Here is a 25,883-nt window from a genome sequence, read left to right on the forward strand (position 1 = left end):
CTTTATTTCACAAAAAGACCTAAAAATACTTTCCTGGAGTGTTATGTTTCAGAATTCAATACTATATTTGTCAAATTTCAGTTTAAAATATGTAGCTAACATTGTTTTCTGATATCAAATGTAAATATTTGTAAAAAGAAATTATTTTGTATATTTTTGTGAAAATGTAGTTCCCCAAAAGACATGAAAGATTTAATAAAAAAGTGCATTTATGTTACTGCTGACCACTTTTTATCATTATAATACCACTTAAACACCTCCTGGCATTATTTTTTGCAATTTAAGTCCCAGGAACTTTCTCAAATGAGGTAATTACGAAGCATACCCAATGTCAGGTGTACTGGAAAGAAAAAAGGATTCTTCAGAAGGAGATTCAGAGAGGTACCTTCTCTCTTCCTGATATAAATGGAAACATCTGAAACCATTTACTTTCAAGTCAAGTGGTATTTCATTTCATAGGCTTTTTAACTGGAGCACAATGTCATTAATTGTTTAATTGTTCTTGCTTATGAAGCATTTTTGTTCCCTTTGTGTTTTCCCTGCTTGAGAAAGTCTCAGGGGTATGATGACTATTACATGGAAAAAATACGCAAAAGACAAACCGTTTGCTCTCTTTTTCCCTTGTGTGGAGGTGAAGAGTTCAGTCACAATTTGCTGAGATGCTGGTTCAGTTGTATGCATTGTATCCAAACATTTGCTAAACAAAGAATACTTTTAGTACAACCCAAATACAGGAATAAGCTTTCTAAGAGCTTCTGATGCTATACTTACTTCTTCAACACACCTAATCTTAAGCAAGAAGCATTACCCAAACAGAACACAAACTGTGCTTTGGAAGTTTTTAATGGAATTTAAAGTAAAACTTTTCTTACACAGACATTTTCTTCTTACAGTGTAAAAAAAAATGTAAAATTGTTCAAACTTACAAACTTGGAAAATTAGAGACATTTCAAGTATCCAATCGACCTCATTTTATGAAAACGATGTATATTAAAAGTTCCAAATGCATCAATTTTTCTAACATCATGTGCCCCTGGCAGTTAATCTTCCTTTCTGCTACTGTCCAAAGGAGGCAAAATTCAGTCCCAAGCTGTATCCTAATCATTCACTGAGGGGAAAGAGAAAAACAATTCACATAGGTAAGAATCCTACCAGTCTGTAAAGATGGTTTGAGAACTTATGATTAAGACCTCTGCAGATGGGATCAGTTGGAGCGAAAGGCTCATGTGATTTGACTGTCTTTTAAGACGGGCCAATGACTGCAGCTTTGGCAAGCTTGCTACTAGTTTATGAAATCATGGATTGGTGATGGGAAGGAGCTGTTCTGCCAGAAACACTCCAAGAAACTTCTGACCATTTTGTGGAAAAGACAGCTTGGACACAAGATAAAACAAGGGTAAAGAAGAGCTGATGTTGGATTTGCAGCTTTATTCAAATAAAACTCAGTAAACAGAACACATCTGGGTCAGGATTCCAGTGACTCTGCCATACCCCAACTGCAGGGCACTTGTTTTCCAGGTTTGCATCACACTAGTTAATGTTTATACTACTAAAAACAAACAGTACAGAGTTCTCTTTAAAAGAAAGATGCCTGTACAGGTATCTTTCTTCATACAATCTTCATTGTTCATCATACACACGTTACTCCTGTGAGTAAAATAACACTGGTGACATAAGTCACAACATGCACTCTAAACCTCACCAAGGAAAAAAAAATCTTACCTGGTTTGAGTTCGAGTCCATTTCAAGGCATGGCGTGGAGGTACAGCAATAGTTGGATGGTAAAAAGTGCAGTCTGGTCTTGTACACTGGGTATTAAATCTACAATGCTGAAAAGACAAGCATTTCAGAAGAGGCTACTCAAAGACAGCTGGCTGAACAAGCTGACCTAGAACGTGTTACATGCACGTTTGTATGACATACCCGAGAGATAAATGAATCAACAGCTATTCGTAGCTATAATGCAGACAAGCACAATCAGTTCAACCCACTGACAGAAGGAAATCCTTTTGAAAAAGGATTAATTATGAATTAGATGCACCAAAACTGCCCTGCAAACAAGTGCAAACACTTTGCTTTTAAGGGTTTACAGAGTTCAGGTCCAGTCAATCTGTGTGTACAGGTTAGGACCCTGACACCGTGTTATCTGCAAGGCAGAGGAAAAGCCAGAGCATCTGAGTAATAACACCTGAGAACAGAGTCCTGAGGACCCACTGCATTTCAGCAAGTTTGGGCTAGAAAAAAGCACTAAACTTACTGGCACAAGAATATGCGGGGACACAGTTATATAGAACCTGAGTTATAAAGTCTTGTACTATATAATTATAGTAATATCCTTTAGGATAACTGGGCAATCTTTAAAGTTTTTGTATATTGAGTCACATCTGAAGGAACTGCCAAGTCTGAGACTTGTTCCTTCCATACAGGCTACAAGCTATCCTTCTCCCCCTCTGCCCCCAGCATCCTCGCTGGGCAGATTTTTGACAAGCGTGATGGCTGACTGCCTTTTTGAAACTCCTCAGAAGCATCTGGTAGAAAGCTTATGAAAAAAATGTAATTTTCCAAATTCCTTAAGTCACTGCTTTTGCATATCCTGTTTCTGAGCTACAGTTAAAATGTGAAAAATACAAGCAAAAATCATTAAATGCTAGTGACGTCTCCTGACCCAAAGTAACGTATTTCAAGTATCTTTCCAGAAAGAAAGGGAAGAGATAGGAGATAATTCTTACTTTGGGGTGATAAAATGGACATTCCATTTTCTTACAAGCAGGAAAAAACTTGCACAGTGGACTACTCGAGGATATAGACGGTGTGGGTAGTAGTGCTAATAGTAGAAAAGAAAAGAACAGGAAGTGAACCTGGATCAGAATAAATTGCTTTTTTAACATGGTTCCACACAAACAAATATATCAACCCTTCTGCAAGAAATTATGTTGTATGATACACCAAAACTCTGCAAGAAATATGGGAAGCATATCCAATGCACTAAGTGGATCTCATCCCAGGGCAGAACAGAATGCCAGGTCATCGTTAGTCTCTGTTCTTCACCATTGCAGGACAGAAGGTACCATGGTCGTGGCAATGCTTCCAACAAATTAAGCAGAGATTAGGCAAAGAAATTCAAATGACAGAATTAAACAGCAGCGAGCTTGTTAAGAGTTCAAGCTAACTGGACTGAAAAGTGCAGGCAGTGCACTTTCCAGGAATACAGAGGAACTCTGGAAACGATACAGGAGGTAAGCGCATAGTCTGCCTTCTGGCAAAATAACAAAACTACATCATACTATGACTAAGGCCTAAACCACTTCAAAAGATTGTGACTCCAGCAGAGTAAAGGCCCTCCCTCCACCTTGGCACTGTTCAAAGGCTCAGGAATACAAACCCACACTCCAAACACAGCTATTGCCTTCACCGGGTAACCTCATCCCTGAAAGTCATCTCATTATTGCATGAGGTTAAACTTCAAACAGTCTCATTAAAGAAAAAAATGTTCATACAAAAGACAGAAACCTCTTTTCAATTTGTGTCACAAGCTCTTGGTACAACACGTATCCAATTTTTTCGATTATCCAACCCAACAAATCTGAGTAAAACTGCCATGCTGGCTAATCCCTTCAGAAGGGACTAGTTGTGCAAGTCACCATTTTGGCCTTGCAAAGATTTCATACAGGCTCTTGCACAAGAGCATTTTTCTGATAACAGTTTTTGCAGTAACACTGGATTAGTATTCTTCATCTAGCATTAAGAGTTGAAAGAAAAATTAGTCAAATCGAGGAAAAAAAATTTTTTTCACCACTGTCAGTTTCTTCTAAAAATACTGTTTTCCCTTCAGCGCCTTTGTTTAAAGCTCAGAACAACAAGATGTGCTCACCTGGTTTAGGAGGTGGATGGGGGGTTCGTCGACTGGCGTGAGTGTAAGGACAGTCTGGCTTAGTGCACTTTGCATCGTATTTACAGTTTGGATGGATGAACAAGCATTTATCAGCAAATTTGCAGTTCGGAAAAACTCTGAGGGAAAAGAAATTGAGTCGTAAGCCCATACTCAGAGCAAAATTCCCCAGCAGCTGTTATGCATGAAAGCCAGAATATCACAGAACTCCAGAACTACAACAGGGCTTGCACACACGTGTTAGTTACTTCCAAAGTAGGGCATGCAGGTGTCGTGTGTACATGAACAAGTCTGTATTTATTTTCCCTGTGGACACTCTTGACATGCAGTAATTAAGTGAACTACTCACACTCAGTGGAGTTTGGCAGCAAACTACTTGTTGCAAGCTAAGACGCATTGCTCTGAGTGTGCAGTGCAGAGCAGGAAAGGCACTGTGAATTCAGACCTTCACACAGAGGGGCACAAAATTCCCTAAGTAAGGTGGTTATTCAGCAAAGAGAAAGTGTCATTTTTAATTTAGTTTTGTAGGATTTTAAAAGAAAACTCAAATATCTGAGTAAATGAAACTACCCAAACTGGTAACGTTTATCTGAAAACAGAAATTGTTCTAGACTGTTGCTGCTTGTGGAAGAGAAGTCAAAGGCACACTGCACATTCAAGAGTTAGCCTCTGCTTTCAAATTAAAAAAAAAAACAACCACAAAACAAAACAAAAGTCACTGAACTAGCAGAAGAGTGTCTATTGTTTGAACAAGACACCAATTCCCACATCTCTAAGTGACACAAAAACAGCAGTCTGTATGCTAAACTAAGCTTTATTCTGCATGAGCAGAGCTGTGACTCTTACTTATTGAAACCATCACTGTATTCCGACACGTGGTAGATGGGAGGAAAACAGAAGACATTACAGTGCGATAATCTAGCTCTGATCCTACCCTAACAGACTTACACCGCCTCGGAATATTTACTGACACAGAGGGGAAATCTGTAGCACTGAATTAAAAGTAACAAGTCAAGTGGATGAGCTTTGTGCTACTCACTTGCAAGGTAGTGTGGGGTGATGGTACACACATTCATCTCCATTTTTGCAGGCAGGCCAGTACTTGCAGCGCTCAAGCACCTTCTCCTGTTTTTGCAGCACATTTAACTGTTCCATATCCACTAGGAAGCAAAGAAAAAAGAAAAAAACCACCAAGCTGGGACCTTTATGACTCTACATCCAATTTGGCATACACAATATAGCAGAACTGAAATTCACAATATTTCCTATTAACTGTCTCCTTTTAACCCAATTCTTGACAAGCCTCTATAAATCAAGAAAAGTCATGACAGTAAAAAATTATGTACAACCATACTATCTGAAGAAAATACCCAAAACTATGAAGTGAAAGAAGTCATAATATTGGACTGACAGCTGCCTTTTGGTGATAAAAGATCAAACTTGCACTGTTTACAAGCAAAATAAATTCATTTTCTTCACAAGTCCAAACTGAGCTATTAAAGTCAAACAGACCAGATCTCGATCAGACAAGACAAAGATTCTTCAACTGAGCCTTAGTTACAACTGTTCTGCTAAGCCGTATGTTAATAATAGCTATGCTTCCTTTCTCCAAGATATTTTTGACTCTAGAAAATTATTTCAGGAAGTAAAAAAAAAAAGAAAAATTAAAAAAATCAATTTTTACACTAGTCAGATAGGAGTTATTAGTATGAGGGCACACACCAAAAAAGAACCACTTTCATGTAATTTGCTCAGACAGATACCACAGTTACTGCAGTTAAATGACTCCAATTCAAAAAAGTATTTTAAAAAATTCCAAGCTGAAACATTCAATACCTTCACTACTCTTAAGGAACCTAGGACTTTGACTTTCCCCTATTTATTTGTAAAGCCTCATTCTGCAAATTCTGGCAAATAAGCATATGCCTTCACTGTTGTTTTAATTTCCCCACATCTGCCTAAACCTTTGGCTTTTCAAAGCTTTCCAGGACTGCTGAACTTACGCCTCTGATCTTACTAGTGCCACACTGCTCCAGCTGCATTCCATCCTCAGCCTCTTTTATGCCGCCTTTGTGCAATACACTGAAGCCAAGTAACGCTGTCCTACAGTAAAACCACACCGTTTGTAAAATCACTTCCATGCTGACCTGATTCTGTGTGACCTTCAGTCACACCTGTGCTACTTCTGGCTAACATAGCCAATCAAATAAGAATCCTTAACAAAGTTACTGTACCAGCAACACTCTCCTGTACCAAATGGCTTTGGTCAAAGTATGAAAGAGACTATACTAGTAAAAGCACAGATCTGCAAGTGTAGTACTCTAATATATATTTCACTGTACTAGTAAAAATTTGCCAACAGATATATAACATTCCTTTCTTCTTTAAGACTGCCTGGTACGCGTAGTACTGCTGCAGCCAGTGGGACTGAAAGGACATGGATTTAAAAGATCTTTGCTCTTCCCCCATGGCGCTCTCAATTGCATTGCACGTTTACAGCTGGATTCATGACATAACACCACCTGACATATTCTTTAAAGTTCAAGGCACGGCAAAACATTTATCATAAAATGTCCTGTCCATCAGCATGGGGAAAAACCGTAATGGATCAACCACAAGTGTGGATTTCTGGCAATGAAGACAAACTACGTTTTCAAAAGAAAACCAACACATTTTACCAATACTGAGATGTGTGGAAAACTACCTACCTGCCGTATTGCTCTAGTTTACCAAGATGAAGGCTTCTAAAGATATGGCCCTACTGCACTACAACCTTTCATTTGCCTAAAGAATGTTGAAGAATAAACACTATCACTTTGACTCCTTAAGCACAATATATCCAAGAGTTCTACTCACAATCAAACCACCACATTAACGTTAGATCCCATTGGTAAGCATAATTACCATCACAGCTCTCCAGCTGCCTGGTTACAATTTGCATCTGCTGAGCTCGAAGGCCTTTTAATCCTTTGCCAGCACACATATTTTGGGTAACTGGCTTTAACCCTTCAGTTATACACATATCTTCCTCTTCTTGATCAGAAAGGTATCCTGGTGGACTGGGCACACCATCCAGTGTCACGATGAACTTGGGGCTAGCAGGTTTCTCCGGCTGTGTAAGCTGATCTCTATCAAAGAAATAAATGTAGTAAAAATAGGTTTTCTGACTTAAGAGCTTTGGGTAAAAGTGAGTTGCACTAGTAACTAAATGCAGCACAAGCTAATCTATGGAGAGTCATGCAATGACAATCCTTCTTTTGATACTACTGTTAATGTACTCCAATTAACAGTTTGCCTTCTAGTCTCCCTGAAGCACTGCTAAGAAATACAGCTTGCTATGGCATACAGCAGAGAATTCAGCAGGTACATTTCAATTTGTTGCATTCTGCTTAGAGAGATCTGAAAGCCATTTACAGACACAGCTAAATAAAGGAGTGATTAATCTTTTGAGGAGTTTAGAGACAAAAAAAGTGAGGGTAAATACCATTCTTGGAACCACAAACCTTTTAATACACAAAAGAGGTGTCTCCCCAAAAATACTGAACAGCACATTATGAAACAGTGGGCACAAAAGTTTTGGGTATAAAAGTTTTTAGGACTAGGAAGAGAGAATTTAAATACTGACACTAAGAACTTCGATGCCCAGCCTGATGAATGGATCAGTCTAGCCCAGTATCCTGTACCTGACAGCAGTCCAAGTGGATAAAAGAGGGAGTATAAATAAGTTTTCTCCAATCTTCCATGGTCCTACCCATTTCATCCAAGGGAGTTCCTGAGTGACATGTGATTCTAAATATCTGAAAATGCACTATGGAATTCTCATCTTTGACAAACAGTGATGGTATAAACTTCAATTCTCTATGACATTAGGCTAAAAGTAACTACAGTGTAGAATGCCTTTAAGAGAGAAAAACAGCACATTCAAAACATTACTAGCCAGAACTTCCAAGTTCAACCAGTCAGAAACTGGCCTATTCACGTGCAAAAATCTACCACTTTCCTGTAGCACAGTCACAGTTTTCAACTGTGACATTGCAAGGTTATCCTTTCGGGTTTGTTCGTTCATTGTTAGTTTTATTTTTAATTAGCATGGGCTGTTTAAAGCCATTCATGGTAAGGAAACATTAACAGTTTCCCAAACACAGCAGCCCACAGCGATGAAGTACCTCACACTGTTCTGAGTGGATTTTAACTCTTAACAGGTAAGATACATAAAACTATTTGGTAGCTGGAGCTATCAAGGCTTTTAACAAGTCAGGAAAATGGCTGTGTACTGGCCTTTGTTCCTTTGGGGAAACGAAAAAATATCCACAACACATCATTTGAAGCTGACATGAACTTTAAACTTCTCTTGGCCAAACTCACCAGCAAGGAGCCTTAAATCACCTGTCTCACATGCCACTTAACTGTTTGCTGGGTTTCAGGCACTGAGCTACCTGCATGCAGAATGCGCTGTTTTCCCTCCAGCATAAGAGCTCAGGATTCACTCCCTCCAGCGTAAGAGCACAGATTCAATACTGTGTTAAAGGACATTCCTTAAGAAATGTAATCTCAGCGTGAAACTAAAACTAAAGGCAATTTAAGCTAAGTTATTACTTCACTAAGATTTCAGAAATCAGAACAGCTATGACAAAAAGAAGCAGTACTTTTCAGTTCCTTCTTTCCTGCAAATCAGAGACACGTTCATGCTACAGTTCCCCTGGGAATTAATTTCCCTTTACAAGGATTTCTGGCAGGTTTTTTTCCCCTGCTTTTTTTCCTCTGCTATTCAACATCAGTCCATTTTCCATGATTTCATAGACACTGACTGGGTTGCCAAAGCACAAATACGACTGAACGATTCCATCTAAACCACAAATAAGCATTCTGACTAGTAACAGTCCTAAAAGAAGTAACTTCTTACCGTGTCTGTATTAGACGACCTGAGAGTACTCGTATTGCCTCTGTGGCTCTCTTTCCCAATTGCTGATTCTGTGGAACTACTTCCTCAGATAACTTGGGCTTCTTCAGGATAAATGACCTAGTATCTGTGTGGACCATAGATTCTACATCATAGTAATCTGATTTGGGAGAAAAATTACATAGAAAAAGAGAAAAATAAGCTTGTAATTGTACTCTTAAACTTACAGCACATTTTTTAATATGAATTTACATGACTGATAAGAAATTAAAATAAAATTAGCCTACTAGTAGCTTCTAGAAAACACTTCTTTGCTAATTCCACAGAAGGGGATCAAGAGGAGCCACAGGCCGTATTAGGCCTGACCAGGAAACTTTGTTACTGAAATGGCTGTGCTGAAACAGCACTGAAGGGTGTCCACACACACCCACAATCTCTCAGGCTTTCAACACTTACTGATGTAAGGCTTTTATTCCTTACAGATGTAAAAACTAGAAAATACTAGAACCAGAAAGGAAATCCTATTTTCACATTCACTGACCAGCAGTATTCAGTTTGAAAAGAAAAGATCACAAGACTTAACCTTGAGTCACTTGCAAGGTATCTTCAGTCACAGGATCAATCTGGAGCCGAGAAGAGAGCTCCTTTTGTTCAGCTCCTAAAAAAAACAGCAATTTGAAGCATATTTTACTGCATGTCAAAATTAAAATATAGATTAAAGAACTGAAGCATACGCTTCCAATTCCTTTGATTAGAAAAAAAACCAAAAAAAACCCAAAACCAAAAATCACAACAACCCCCTCCCCACTTCTAATAAAAAAGAAACCATTCTCATCATTATAAACCCCTTTCTCATTGTTTCAGAAACAGCAACAAGTTTTCTCCAGCCAGATGGCATGGCACAACGCAAATACTGAAAGCCTAGTCTTTCCCATAATCAGCACTTAGTACAAACCACGTCCTTTCTCCTCATTTTTAGAGGTGTTGACTATTCAGGTGGTCTTGAAAGAGGTGAAACAAGTCAGAGTAGCACTGTTCTATGTTTGACTTGTGATTTGAAAAAAATTACTTGGCTTTCTGTAACTGTCCTAAGCAAGCTGTCATTTCTATTTCAATGGCAAAAGAACAAAAATATTTAGCATAAATATTTCCTGTACGATAATTCAAAGACTGATAAAGCTTCTTCTTACATACTTTACAGACACAATTTCAACAATTTTATGTTGGCAAAAAGAGTCCAAACACATCTATATGAGAAATAAGAGACTGAAAAAATAAGATTTTTTTTAATAACAAATGTTTACCATTCCTTAACAATGACCATGAGCTGATCTAACAAAGATCTTAGTCAAACCAAATTTTACTCAACAACCTAAATATCTAAAGATTTAGCAAGTATAAACTAACTTCTTACAGAAGTGTTTTTCCCATTCCTCATTTCTGTGATTCCCTGAAACTAACACAGACACACACACACATTTCTTTCTTTGTAACAAAATCTGATCACCTTGAACTCCTTCAACTGTCTGCTCCTTCGGCTCTTCTTGAAGCTGAGAACTCAGAGCAGGCAGTCTATTTTGCACATGTATTACTTCTAACTGAGATTCTTCTGGACTAATTCGAGTTCTTGGTGCAACTGGAACAGTCTGTTTCTGTGGAACTTTAAATAAAGAAATGATGATAAAAAATTTACACACAACCCAATCACTCTACAGTGCTATTTTTACATACGGTGCTAAACTCTAACAAATTCCTACACACACACACACAAAAAAAAAAAGATCCCAAGCACCTGTCTCCCCAAAAAGCATCTTTAGCTACCTGTAAAATTCTTAGTGTGAAAGTACATTTGTACATGTGCATAGATCACCCTATGAGTGGCACCTCAGAATATATACTTATAAGACAAAACAGCACGAGAAGGACTACAGCAACATCAGCAAAGTGTTCATTCAACCACTTCTACACATAATTAATGCGGTACTTTCTTATGGTATTGAAATCACTTTTCATTCCATCTTTCATAAAATCATGATTTAACAATGTATGCTTTCCATACAGTGCCAGCTATCCTATGCTAAGGTGCTTGCAAATAGAATATAAAACTCAATGACAGTTGAATCATAGACTCTTTTAGGTTGGAAAAGGCCCTTAATATCATTGAGTCCAACCGTAAACCTAATATAGCCAAGTCCACCAATAAACCATGTCCCTACAGTCTTTCAAATAACTGGTGGCGACTCCACCACCTCCCTGGGTAGTCTGTTGCAGTGCTTGACAATCCTTTCAGTGAATAAACATTTCCTAATATCCAGTCTAAACCTTCCCTGGCACAAACTGAGGCCGTTTCCTCCCATCCTATTACTTGTTACTTGGGGAAAAGGGACTGACACCCATCTCACTACAACCTCCTTTCAGGTAGTTACAGGCCTCCTTTCAGGTATAGCATGGATTTTGGGGGTAGCAGCACAACAGGGTGACTTTTTTACTTGGCTTCTGCTAAGACTGTCAGAACTGGTTGTGAAACGCTAAGCGTATTCTTCCCTTGGCTGAGTATCACCTTAACATTCAACTTCTGACACATACCACTAAAAGGTACCACTCAGGACTGGATTTATAATTTATGACCTTACCATTTTGTTTTACCTATGTATTTCAAATTAGCTTAATTCCATATTCTATTCAAAATACTTTCAAAAAAATACATTAAATATTACCCCTGAAGTGGAACAGCCTGCATGATACTAAGATAAAAATTCACAAATCACCTCTGCATTAAACTACAAAGTGGTGCCTTTTGGTATCTCCACTGAAATAGTCTCATGTTGGTAAGTCAAACTACAAGATCACTACTGTTAAAAATCAATTGTTTTAATTTAAAATCTTCTGGCTATGTTCTACTTCCCACCATATTGCTATGTACACAGGAAAGAGCTTCCTGCATCGCCTGAGTATACTGTTCTCTGTGTCACTGCTTTTTTCAAACTGCTCATTCTTCCTATCACCTATAACGAAGACAAGCTGTTAATGCTTAGGAGGCACATTATTTGCTATTAATGAAGAAACATAATTTTCTTTTAGAAGTTTACTTTATGAAATATATTTTTGTAAGTAGTCAAGCAATTCAGTGGTTTACTAGAACTATTCTTAGTTAATTTTTCTTCAGTTCTAAGCTTGACAATGATCTCTATTAGTCATCCATACCATTTATTCTGTTTTAAAAGCAGCTCACTATCCCACTTTTAACATGCATGGACATCTCCTCCAGTTCAAGAGCCTCTAAACACAGAAAACTCCCTACACACCTCTTGCCTTTAGATTTACTTATCAGCACTTGCGCAACCTTGAAAATACAAGTAACAACAACAGGGAAGAGGTTCACAATGACCATTTAGTAAATGTTAATGTACAAGGAAGGTATGTGTTTCTTACAGTTAGTTTGTGGGTTTCGAGAGCACGAGCAGGCAAGAGAGTTTGGATAGCTTTCAGTCTTGCTCCAGATGGCATGAAAGTCATGGTTTAGGTAATATAGCAAATGCTCCTTCCCTGGCAATGTGCGGTACTTCCTGCTGACAACACTAGGTTTACTAACACCCAGTGAAATGAAAGCACACAAGAGAGAAGCTGGATTTGCCCCTCTTCAGCAGAAGTCTCCCAGCTAGAAGAACTGAATGCCTACATACAGGCATTGCTCAGTTGCTGTTATCAACTGCAACTCAATACCTAAAACCACTGAACTGAAATTGCAGACTCACTGTTTAAAGACAAGATACGCTGATATACCAATCAGTATGTTACTTGTTACTTTGCTCTTCTATTACCTCCATCCAGTGCATTCTGGTCTTTTGCTATTTGGCTTTTTCTCCTCCCCTCTCTGAAGGAAGGAGGAGAGTGCAGGAAAAAAAAAGATCAACCACATAACCTGCCTAATTTTGAACACTTTCCCCCAGCAACTATCAACTTCAGAATAGTTCTGGCACTTCCATTTTGTATCTGTATGTTTTACAGACTTACTATCTTGATTAATGTATTTTAAATAACTCTTTCCTCCCTTGTTTATGCTTACATAATTCATCACTGAAGACTAAATGTAATATTCATAGGACATGGAAAATCCCTTATGTGTATTACTGACATGCACTATTTAAGATTCTGTTTTATCTCTAAGCGTTTGGATTTATAAAATATAGCTTGGAAATATTATAGCCTAGCACAGACAAAAATAATGCTAATTACCAGTGGAATAATTGGTTGTTTTTGTAACAGATTCCTGTGCTTCAGAGATTGCTTTCAGTATTAAATTCTTATTGGCCTGTTTTGAAGGTGGCAATGAAGGTCTAAGGAAGATAAAAACAATTAATTAATTAATTGTTCATGAATTGCAACAGAAACTGTATCCATGTTAAACACTGATATTTCAACAGGTTAACGCAGTTATACATAACACTGATAGAAATCATCATCTAAAATCAATTTATTCGTATTTGTTTTCAGCTTCTTCATCTACTCTCCAAGTGGATGGGAAGCCACAGAATGCTCTCAAAAATGAACGTCCAGAGGCATGATTTCACCTCTCTGCTTAAGTGGCTGTAAAAACATGCTGCTTCTGAAAGGAACAACTGCCATTCATTTCTTCCCACCTCTGCCCCACACATATCTGTGGCTGTTTGTGTTGGCACTAGTAATTATGCAACTGCCTCGGGGAGTAAGATCCAGCAGAAAACTGACTATCAAAAACATATTAGTTGTAAAAAGAGCTTTCTGTCTTTGAACATTAACAATAAGGAAGTTTAAATAAGATAAATGTGCTATGGCACTGAAGTCCATATTCAATAAAGTGTTTTAGCTTAAAACAAATCTTATACAGGCTAGAACTGTAAACCAGTAGAACCATCTCTTCCCTAATTTAAATGTTCTTCCTCTTATTGTTGAAAATCAGATATAAACCACTGATGTACTCTGACTGACAACTGACATTCAGTCAGAATTAGGGAACAGAAAAAAAGGAAAAACCTCTCAAGTATTTTGGAAAGTTAAAATCACCTTACAGAACAAGTGATAATTGGTTTGAAAACTATTCCTGGAATAAAACCAAAGCAATTAAAACTCGTGGAAAATTATTTTATGACACTAAATATCTAGTCTGAAACACGCCAACATTAATGTTCTTTTGCCAGTAAACTTTTCTCAAATAAAGTTTCACATGCCATTATAGCTTATGCACAATGACAAAAACAGGTTACAAAATCAGAGGAGAAAGAGTGGTATAAACAGGTATCTCACCCACAGAGTTGTGAGATAGTACAAAAAAATATAGAAATGGCTTACTGAATTTTGAGTGTCAATTTTCAAAACTGTGAACAGTTTTCCCCACCTTCCACTTCCAAAGTTTTTGTTCATTAAATTCATTCTTGGAACCACACAGAATCACTAAGATCTTAAGTACCTTCTTTCTGGCTTTGCAGGTACAGACACACTGCTGGAGATGCTTCCTGTCCGTGATCCATAGTCTTCCTCTTCCTCCTCGTCTTCCCCATCATTACAGAACTTTTTCACTTTGACTACTGAGCTTACAACAGGCAACCGTCTCTTCCTGGAGCTTTCCTCCTACAACAAACAAAGCAGCCAAAACAATTAATTTAGCATAAAACATGTACTAATAAGCAGCAAAGATAATACTGCAATTCTACCTATGGCCAGAAGACAGAGAACTTCCATTCAAGTTGTATGAGTCTAGGACTACTGCACGGTCTGCAGAAACAAGTGACAACACTAGAGAATATGCAAATCAGACATAATTACACTCAAACATATCATTAAAGATGTAACTGTAAACAACATTTAGAAAGCAAGAGGGAAAAACTCTAAAGTACAAACAATTTATCCAACATCTACAGAAAAAGCAGTTTTCCAAATAAATTCATGCTACCCTTCAAGATGCACCTGTTGAAAGTCTGATAGAGAAAAGTTAAATCAGTAAGAATGACTTTCTCTTCTGTATCAACTCTAATTTCAGATTAGTGTAAGGATTAATTTCTAGCAAGCTGGAATGTTCCAAAGCCAGGACAGTTCACTTTAGGCAGTGCAAGGTCCCTGTTCTGACAGAGCCACTCACCACCATGCACATGAGTGACAAATTTAAACCCCAGGTTGCGTGAAAGCCTAGGAGAAAGCACACATCAGTAATTCCTGTAGGAACCATCACTCAGCACTGAACTACACAGGAGCACAATGAGGCATCTGGATGTCAGGTTTGTACACAGTTCCCTTTAAATGATCCTATATCCTCCAAGTAGAAAGAAAAATCCTAAGGGATGGGCCTGGACTACACCAATACAGAAGATTCATCCAGTAAAAAACCCAATACCTAAAAAAAAGACCTTTTTAAAGATAAAATTTCCCAAAGCACGAGAAATCGTCAAAAAGGTGGCAGAATACAGCACAGGTCCACAGTTCTAAGAAAAGCTCCTGAAATAGCCCTCTTCTAGACATTTTTCATGGAATAGTAATAGAAGAAAATCATCACAAGACCTTTTTCTAACATTTCCAAGAAGTAGTATTATTGTCATTCATCAGTGACATACATACTACCTTAAACAAATCACTACGTTCTCATTATATTCTCATTCTCACTTCCCCATCTTAACAAAAAAAAACCCAAACATCAGCACGTCTCTTTCTTCGTAAAGCATTCCAGATTTTCAAAAAAAATTTGTTGTCCTTTATACAGAACTAAGTAAGTAGTAGCAAAGACAGAGAACTATATAAGCAGTAACAAACACAAATGCACTTGGAATACAAGGTATTCATTACAACGTTAGCAGCCGTAGCAACCTTCATTCCTCTCACAAAGGGCTCTGATAAAACCATCAGCTAGGACTATCACCCTGCCTGGCTCTGTCTGGCCTCCAAGGTATGTAGGGCAGCAAGCACCTTCTAGTTTGTCCTTGTACAACACCCATCCCAAAGAGATCTTAAATGCCATGGTTCTAAATAGTATAATCATCATAAGCAACATACCCAGGCTTTAGAAGCTAATGTATATCTAGCATAGGTATGAATAAACAGCAGCCCAAAAATACTGATTTACAGAACTGCATAAAGCTAGAGATTTACATAGCACTCACAAAAGATCATGCTGTTCCAATGATCTGGAGATCAAAATTACTATTTCTGATTCATCACGTGCACCATAACAATGAGCCCAACTCAATATAGCATGAAGATGTACAAGCTGATTAACTCAGATGCAGCAACCTGTCAGGTTAAACCTGATGTTAAACCATGCAGTTTCTTTTTATCAGTGGACTCAAAGGATTAAATCCCAAACCTACTGGTATCAGTGACAGAAGTCCTTCATTTTCTCTGAGGTCAAGATTTTACTGGAAGCGTACATAGTAATTTAGGTTCCTAGCAAGTGTAAAATATTGCAATAGTTTAAATCCTACTAACCTCACTGCCTACTTTATCGGCACTAGGTTTGGAGGTGGGTCTGTAATTTTCTGCTAAGCTGTCAAATGCTTCTGGATTGCACAGCTGGCCTGTTTCCAAAGACCTGCAGTTTTGCATGTCTAACTGCCGGCTCCCCTGTAAGTTGCCCTGTTGTGACAATCTGTGCATATGCACGTTGCCATCTGCACTCCTGCTAGCCGGCGGTCGGTAGATTTCAGCAGAAGGACGAGAAGAACCATAAGTTACAGTTACAATAGGTTTCTTCCGTGACAAAGGATTCTCCTGCACAAAGTTTAGGTCTTCATCAATTAGATCATCTGGTTCAGGTTTAATGTCAATTACAGCTTCAGAAGGTGACAATTCCCTCAAAGGCTTGACTGTAGATGTTAAGCGGGATGCAGAACCATCTTCACAAGACTGCCTGATAAAATAAGAAATTGCCAAGTATTAACTCATCTGCAAATAAAAGTTCTGGAAAATGAGAACTGTCTTTTAAACAAAACCAGCAGGGAAGAATCATTAAGGTATTAATGTTTATACAAATCTAAACACACTGATCACTATTTTTTAGTTTGATTAATAAATCTAAGCCCATTTGTTGCTAAAGAAACAGAACTGAATTCCTGATTTGATGTTTTTTATGCAACCAATTGTAGCAATGCTTTACTCTTCAAAATTACTTTGATCTTTCCAAGTATCTGTGCTCTTCAGACTGGCTACTACAGTCACGCAATTACTGATGTCTGAATGTGTGTTCATAGGTAAGAAGAACCTTTACCGTGAAGCAGTGTTCCTTTGCTCCTGTGAGCTAGTTGAAACTCTTGAGTCATTTCTTTCAGTCCGAGTGCTGGAAACTGCAAGAGGTGGTAAGATATCCTCACGCCTCCTCTCATCGCTTACACATGAACTGCTTTTGCTGGAAGGAGGGTTGCTCTCAAAGATACTAGATTCTGAAGATTTTACACTAGTTGGTTCTGTGGAGACAGGCACCTTTCATTTTCACATCAAAGCACAGCAATACAGATTTTGCAGTAAATGTAGCTAAGAAACTGCCAACAAAACATTGCACAAATCTGAAAACAAAACAAGCTGAAAGCTGTCTCAGCCGAAAACATCAGCAAGAAACACTCAGAAATAAATTCTGGACTCAGAAATAAATTCTTTATCTCAAAATATAAAGCAATTCTCTAAAGAGTCAGGACCCAAATGACCATATGAATTGATAACTACAGAACAGTCAGCCAAGATATTTTTTGAAACTCTTTAGACATGGCAACACTACACAGAAAAGATAAACCTATTTTCACTTAAAATTAATTTTCTTACTTACCAGTAGTCACAGATCTCAGCTTATCCAAAACACCGTGGAGCCTGAAATATATGGGGGACAGGGAAGGAACAAAAAGAGAAAACTGAGAAATAGAATAACTTTAACATACATTCAGAATAATCACCTTTCAGAAACCAACAGCCTTTCCTCCTCTATAACAAGTATCTCATTTATCTAATGATAATTCAATTTCCGTTGACTGATATATGTTTGACCTCAAAAGGAAGGCTTTAAGTATCTTGCCTCCAGCAAGTCCTCACAAATGCAGGTAGAGCATTCATCACATCATCTACTTTTGGCACTTAGTTTGCAGTACTTTCCACTCTCAGTACAATTAATGGTGTGAGTTAACAGTCTTCAAAAGGAGTATTTAAAAAAAATCTAAGTTAAAAGCCTAAAGTGTAGCCGAAAATTTTACTCATATATGAAACTCCAATTACACAGCAGAGTTAAAACATAATTCTAAATACAAACCTAAACAACATACAATTCACAGCACTTAACATACTCAGGATTCTTATAGCATGCTTTGTATGTAATCAACCATATTCTTTGAGACATGCTGATGAGCAAAAATATTTCAGTAAGGCACCAAATTTACTGTTTGCCTGTGAAAAAGGCACCAAGCTGAAGCAATATGGAAAATCAGGCGGCTATAAAATAATAAGGCTAAACACATATTGCAGTGAGAAGAAAGGTGAAAAAAAAGGGGGTGAGGGGGGGGAATCCCCACACTTAAATGCATTTCTTACTTGGAATTCAAACCTGATCACGGGCACCTCCATAACTTAGACTGACTATTAGAAAAGAGTTAAGAAACAAAAACATACTGAAAACTGGGAAAAGTAAGGAAGGCTTATACTCACCTCCTTGTGAATTTTCACTAGAACACTCTTAAAGATTTGTCAGCTCAGCTCTGTTATCATACGGTATCTCATATCAGATTTCACACTGACCTCTAGAGAACTGTGACCCGACACTTGGTTCAGAGTAAGTGTTGGCAAACCAGCAGGACTACCAGGTCTGCCACAGAATTGTTGTGAAACTTTTGCCATGACCCCAAATTACCAGCTACAGAGACTAACCAAGGAAGGCAAACCTTGTTGAGTATTGTATTTAGCCAGAAACCCAATGCTGAAGAATGCAAACATACTGGGTTGCCTTTAAAAGCATGTAAAACTCCCAACTACAATGCTATTTAACTTTTTTTTTCACCAGTCCTCTTACAGCTTATTGCATAGGTTTCATCTTGTCTTCTTTTATATCATTCTTTTAACCAATACCTACTTTGTTATCTGACAAAGTGCTCCAACATTGAATTTTTACGTGTAAGCAAATGGGGTTAACTGAATTGAGATTAGAAGACTCATTACATTTGAAATTTAAGCAAGTGTCAAGACAAGCTGGAGGTGCAATATCTACATATAGTTGATATCCAGTTCTAAATATATTTTTTTAAAAAAACCTAAATCTTTATTTCTGTTCCCTGCTGAAATTTGCTTTCTCTACCTCTTTGTTATTTTTTTCAAAGAAGTTTTGGTTTCATTTACAAAGCCATAAAAGTGTTTTCTGCTACATATTATTGTGTTATTTCTTACTCTATAACAGGATTCAGCCAAAACCCTAGTATTAGAGTTACCCTCATCAACTTGCAAACCTCAATTTTTCTAACTGATTCCCAAAACTACTATGGGAAAGACAACCACATGACATACTGATACAATGAAACCCACATATTTTGCCTAGGCAGGGCACAAGAAGGAACACAGAACATAAATGCCTGTGTACTTTTAAAAAAAGAGGTGCATGCTTAATTCCACTTTCTCATATTTCTGACAAATGCCAGGAAAAAATTGAAAACTTTGAAAGTAAACTCAAATTACAGCCATACAAGTTAAACTGTGTCCTGGTTAAGTTCCTCTTAGCTTGTGCAGTACTGTGTTTCAGATTTGGTGTGAGAATAATGTTCTCACAGATGTTTTTAGTTGTTGCTAGGTAATTTTTATACTAAGTCAAGGACTTTTCAGTTTCTCAGGCCCTGCCAGCAAGGAGGCTGGAGTGGCACAAGAAACTGGGAAGGGATACAGTCAGGACAGCTGATCTGAAGTAGCCAATGGGATATTCCATACCACAGAACGTCAAGCTCAGTATATTAACTGGGGGGACTTGGCCACAGCCTGTGATTGCTGCTTGGGGACTGGCTAGGCATCAGTCAGCGAGTGGTAAGCAACTGTATTGCACATCACTTGGTTTTTAACCCTTCCCTTTGGATTTTGCTCCTCTCCCCTTCTCCCTCCCTTTCATTCTAATTGTTTCATTGTAATTGTTGTTGTTATTATTAGGGGGGGGTGGGAGCCTATTTTATTGCAGTTATTAAATTGTTCTTCTCTCAACCCTCAAGTTTTACATTCCATCCTGGTCCTCCTCCCTATGTCACCTGGGGTAAGGGGTGAGTGAGCGAGTGGCTGCGTAGTACTTGGGTTTCTGGCTGGGGTTAAACCACAACACACTGCCACATAGAAATCCATCAGTTTAAACTGTTAATACAGTGAATTGTAATAGCTGTAACTAACTTTCATTTTCTGTCAATGTTTATGGTTTCATAACATACCCAACTTCTAAAATGTTACTCTCTGCTATTTAATAGCATAAAAACTCCCAACCAAATAAAAGGGAACTTCACTAATCACATAAAAGAAACACTGGAAGTGAACATAACTAGTCAGTATGAAAATTTCAAAGGAAACCAACTGAAGAAGCAGAAAAAATGTAGTATTTCTCCAGTCTATGCAAAACCAAATAATGTTCCTTCATACTGTATTAGGTTAGAGAATCAGAAATAAGATTAACTTGAAAACATACACAACTCTGAAAGCAAGAAAAATCTTTGGAGTGAAATATCTGTGTGGATACTCTTAAACACGGAGTTAATTAAAGGTTTACACTGTAAGACAAATTCAGTATTAGAAAATGCATAACGGCCAAGGGTATCATACAGCATAGCATAAATTATCCACATTCAGGATATTCAGGAGTTTAAATTTAGTTGCTAATTTTCCTGCTCACAATAATTGTGGGGTTCTACTTTTGTTTTGTAGAGCTAGGTAGTGGTAATAAACAACAGCCTGAGAGGTGGGAATACCTAAGCATTTGGTGCTAAGCCTTGTTAAAGACAGTATACAGAATTAGATCCACTGCTCATCTGTCCTGATATAGTAATTCCCATGCACAACAGCAATCTGAAGCACTATTAGCATAAAACCAAAGAAGTTTATCTTTGAAGAACTATTTTACATCTAACTACAGCAAATAACACTCTCATGTTCACAGTGGGCTTTGCAGAAATAATTTTAAGTCAACATATGGCCCTCACCTACCTGAGCATTTCACGCTATCTTCAAAAATTCGACTGGACTTAAGAGCAAGCACAGACTACAAGCCCTCCAGTCCTTTGCAACTTAATTATCATTTCAATAGCCTAACTTGACAGACTAAAATAATTACCTTATTAGAACAGCAACATAAAAGTGTTAATTAATGTAAATTACACAACAGGAAGATGACTGACTTCTTAAATTCTCAGGTTTCACTTATATAAAGCAGTCCTGATTACTGGTAAGAAGTGTAACAAGTAGCTTACAAACATACCATACAGTAAACCTGACAGTATTGTTTCCCAGGAAAAGGGAAAGGTCTTCCGTCATCTGCTCCTGACTCTTCTTATTGGCCACCATAACCATAATATAATCAGGGAGCTCTTCATCTAATAGAAAGAGAAATATGTTGTTTTAAAGTATAACAAATCATAAGACATAGCAAACACCCTTAAACATGTAACCAGGATATTTTTTTCCTGGTTTACTACAAAGACTCTGTAGGCAGAGGATTAGGTAAGCAAATTGACATGACTTCCATTACCTCTGAGGTTCAATACAAGTTTCAGCTATGTAAGGAATAAAAGGTAGTCAACCTCACAAGAGCATGAACTGAAGATAAGATCAAAGTATTTAAAAGTGAATAAATAAAACAAAAAAAGGACAAGATAAAAGAAAGCTACTCTGTTGCCTATATCTTTTTACTTGGAACACTAACAACCATCTACAATTGTCGTAATTTCAAATATTGCCAAATATAGCACCTTATCCTTGTCAAATTTCCTTTAGTCACAAAGGTCAAACAGATAAATAACCCTTTCTGATCAGTGCATTAAACAAATTAAAATTGTATTCACTTCCAGATTTTCCATCTACACAAAAAAAAGCAACCAAACAAACAAAACCACCAAAAGCCAGCAAGCCCAAGAGTCTTGATTCTCTAACTCCATAATGAATGCAATTTCATACACAGGGAGAAATCCATTCCCTTGCTGGACTGCTCACACAGGGTACCTCTACTCATCAGAATGCCACTATTCTCCAGTAGCACTCCATGACATGAACGTAACGACAGTAAGTGAAGATAGTTGGGAAATCCACTTCAAATTGTGAATTTGAACAAAGGCACTAATATAGCTGTATTCATTTCACCAAGTTAAGACTGTACACAACATTAAAAAGACCTAAAAAATGAAAAATATGAAATAGATCTCAAAATACAAATCAAAGGAATTGCCTTTCTTCTATGTTTACGTATCTTGTAAATAATTCATCTGTACCCCAGACTACAGATATAACATTCATACATCACACCTGCACTCCAGTATCACTCTTCAAGTGTTCCAACACAACACATTCCAAGCCTAAACCAAAACTTCTTTTTAGTGTTTTGGGTTTTTTACATAAACTACAAGTTGCACAAGATGGATGGATACTCAGATCGAGGAACTTTGAATAAATTTTATTTTTTTGGCCAAGCTACTTTTAAACCTGATCAGCTCCTCAGGTGGTTCAACATAAAGTAAAGAAGATACTTTAAGTATAAACCAAAACGTTAAGTTAGGACGATTACAACAACAGTATAACAGAAGGAGGAAAGAAAGAAAATAACTGCTTCCCTCAGTGACTGCACTAGCTATTATGCCAATTTAAATTGTATGCCAAACTACAGCGTTTGAAAATTTTTATACTGATGAATATTTAAATATCTTTATTTTGCTTCACAGATACAATTTTTTCTTTTTTAAGTTCTACACAAATAAGTTTCAACATGTCTTGTTGAAGCCTTTTCAAAAGAAAAAAGCTAGCAACTACAGAAAGAAAGAAAAGCATGGTTCTTGCCACAGAGGCTAGAATGAGGGAGAACTGATTTTTACTAGCTACCTAAAGAAGAAACGAAGACGCTTTGAAAAACATTTCTTGAAAAGTTATCAAATATAATCAAGTCAAGGCAAAAACTCTGAAAAGTGACAGAAACTGTGAAACAGTCATTTTAAAACAGACAAAAGGTCAAGTGAAGTCAGATTTGGTGATAAAGAATACAGTTATTTAAAGAAGTTTGGAAGTTTACTGAGAAGTGCAGATATTGTATGCTGATCTTGGAAACTGCTTTCTGAATAACGGAAACTGAGAGAACAGAAAAAATATATAATCCACCATAGTTGGAATCAAAGATTACTAGTATTCTACCAGCATCTTGGTAGTAGAGATAAGAAAGGGTTTTTTCAGAAATCCACGAAAAAGCAAGACAAAGAATCAAGGACTGAGAAACTGAAACCTGAAATGATGGTAAAATACCCAAAAAGAGTTATTGAAAAAGAAAACTTTTGATAAGGTGAAAAAAGGTAACTTTACAATGAAAAAATTCTAAACAACGCTCCTTTGCACCTGCTGCATTCAGAATATCAGCTAATAGGCAACTCCCTTCTACAGAGTCAATAAATTTTGATTCCATAAATATAATGCCCCCCTGTAAATAGGTAGCAAGATGAATTCAAGATCAAACTACAAATTTTCAACTTAGTCCTGCAACTCATGGTATCTCTGAAATCTTCCTGAAATCCAAGAAGTATCATATCATACAACCAACAAGGCAGTTGCAGGACTGAGGTGTTCTGCATCCAACAGAACACTGTGTTAAGTTACCAACTCTTACTGCTGCAAAAACCAGCTGCTCTTAAGTACAACATCTAGTTAATCCTGGAATTAGGAAAAAAAACCCAAAACGCAGACACTCACAGTGCTCCTATCTCTCACCTCACCATCCAAAATGAAATCTCACCCTGTCTCTAAGATTCAAGCTAATGTTGATGAAACATGTACCTAACGTAAGCTCTTAATTTTCCCCTTAACAGCCAAGCTCTTACCTTTTGAAGATTTGTCCTACATGTTTCTGACACGGCCTTTCCACCTCCTAAAATAGCCTACCTCTGCCTTACAGTAATACCCTTTCTCCTCTAATTTTGACAAAAAAGTCACCCTAAATTCAAAAGGCTGTTGAAAAGATGCCAAAGGAATACTCCATTTCAGCATGCTCACAGGTAACGGCTGCTATATTTGCAAGGGTCTTGCTTTACATATATAATATTTCTCCCTGTGCTTCAAATAAACTTCCTTAAACATTCACAGACATCATTGTTTTTGTTGTTCTTTCAAATCTCTTGCCACCATTTCTCCTTGAAAGGGAAGATTGATAGCCTCCTTAGTTATTTCCTTTTAGTTCTTCATGTATCAATGTCCACATACTGCCTCCTCTTACACTTAGACCGTACATACTTTGTGAAGTCTTTTTTCATTCATACTAGTCCCACACTTCAGATAATTCATCTCAAGTTTAAGGCTTCTGTATACAGTAACACAAGTAATAACAGGTAAATACACTGTTCCATTAACTAGCTGGTTGTTTCCTATCTAACAACAACGAACATACAGAGAAGTGTAAACATATGATAAAACTTACCAACATAAGCACCCAGTTCCTGCAACTTTCCTTTTATAGCACCCTAAAAAATAATGAAATAGTATTTAAGGGATGGAGCAACACAGTATTTCTAACTGCAAAACGGTGGGAGGCTCAGCAAAGTTTGTCTTACTAACTGTTTGAACGTGTTTTAACACGTTACTTTTCCTTTCCCTATGCTCCGCTGTTCGGGATAGAAACGTAGCAAGAGTGAGGGACTGACAGCGGAATAGTGCGAACTGCCAGGAATCTCACACTCTACCATACTTCCTATATGCCAGTTCCTGGTACTACCAGACAAACGCCAAGTGCCAGCTGTCCCTTTTTACGCAGAGACCATCCGGGCTCATAAGGTGCAAAGAAAACGAATCCCGAATGGTTTGATTAAAGGTCACTCCCGGCTGAGCAAGAAAAAAAACCCAAACAACTACCAAGATTTTCAAATTGCGATTGCCGAGCGGGAGCAGCCGACAAGACCTGAGGATAACGGGGCGCACGCCAGGGCGCCGGGCTGCGGCTGCTCCCCCTCCCGGGCAGCGCCGGGCTCCGGGCCTGCGGGCCCGCCGGCTGCGGGGCAGATGGCAGCTGCCCGCGGGGACACGGCGGGGCCCCGGCTCCGCTTCCTGAAGAGGCGGCTCTCCTGCTCGTGCCCCCTCCCGGGCAGCCCCGAGGCCGAAGGCCGCCTGCCGCCGGTAACCCCGGCCCGGCTGGGGCTCACCCCGCCGCCTCCTTCGGCCGGGTGAAGGGGGCCGGGCGGTGCAGGGCCCGCTGCGCCCCCGCCGCCCCCGCGTCTGAGGGAAGGCCGGAGGCAGCCCGGCGCCTCAGCCGTCGGCCGGGCCTAGCCCCCACAAGCGGGGTCAGGTTCCGGCCGCGGGTGGAGAGGGAGCGACCCGGCTACTTCTCTCTCACCCGGATCTTGCGGCTAATCTCGGTGCCGATCTCCATGGCCGCGCCGCGCCGCCCCGGTCCCGTCCCGTCCCTTCCCGCCGCGCCGTGCCCCCTCCCCTCCCGCCACGGCCTCCCGGCTCCGCTCCCGACGCAGGCCGCGCCGGCTCTGGAGCGCCGCGCCGGAGAGAGCGCGGCCTCCGCCTGCGGCGCCCCCTGCCGGGCCGCGGCGGCGCCTCCACACCGCCTCCACCCGCGCCCCGCCTGGCCCTCGGCAGGGCCCTCCGCGGCGGGGCGGCGGGGGGTGCGGGGGTCCCGGCTCGGCGGGCACGCCCTGGCCAGCACCAGGCGCTAACGGAGCGGTAGAAGGTGGCCGAGTTCGCTCCGATGCCCCTCAGCAGCCCCCGCCTTCTTCCCGCGTCCCCCCAGCCAGCCCCTCTCTTCACCGCAAGGCTCCGTGCACCCTCTAGGTGCTCGGGACCCGCGGCTTGCCCGGGCCCGAGGGCGGCCCGGCGTGCCCCTGGCGCCGTGGCGACCGCGGGGACATAGGGGACGCGTAGCCTGGGCGGGGGCCTCCCCCCTGCCGGCCGCCT

At 39.2% G+C, this 25,883-nt stretch overlaps 1 protein-coding gene across 2 annotated transcripts; it reads right to left on the bottom strand.

Annotated features, from left to right (window-relative positions):
- Nucleotides 1-827: 827 nt before the first annotated feature.
- Nucleotides 828-25,416, bottom strand: ZC3H14 (zinc finger CCCH-type containing 14). 2 transcript variants are annotated; one of them, XM_040600085.1, is made up of 17 exons: nucleotides 25,315-25,416; nucleotides 24,406-24,448; nucleotides 21,220-21,334; nucleotides 17,572-17,612; nucleotides 17,020-17,215; nucleotides 16,242-16,662; nucleotides 14,236-14,396; nucleotides 13,026-13,126; nucleotides 10,297-10,449; nucleotides 9,373-9,447; nucleotides 8,793-8,949; nucleotides 6,794-7,017; nucleotides 4,929-5,046; nucleotides 3,872-4,008; nucleotides 2,730-2,824; nucleotides 1,723-1,829; nucleotides 828-1,108 (listed from the first exon to the last, which is right to left on the bottom strand). In XM_040600085.1, exons 1-17 carry the CDS (start codon nucleotides 25,348-25,350, stop codon nucleotides 1,102-1,104), a joined length of 2,187 nt encoding a protein of 728 aa, XP_040456019.1. In that variant the 5' UTR covers nucleotides 25,351-25,416; the 3' UTR covers nucleotides 828-1,101. The 2 variants fall into 2 exon arrangements, with proteins under 2 accessions (XP_040456019.1, XP_040456018.1); XM_040600084.1 differs by having other exon boundaries at nucleotides 4,929-5,049.
- Nucleotides 25,417-25,883: the final 467 nt, after the last annotated feature.

The sequence above is a fragment of the Falco naumanni genome, chromosome 7 (assembly GCF_017639655.2).
Source record: "Falco naumanni isolate bFalNau1 chromosome 7, bFalNau1.pat, whole genome shotgun sequence".
Taxonomy (NCBI): Eukaryota; Metazoa; Chordata; class Aves; order Falconiformes; family Falconidae; genus Falco; species Falco naumanni.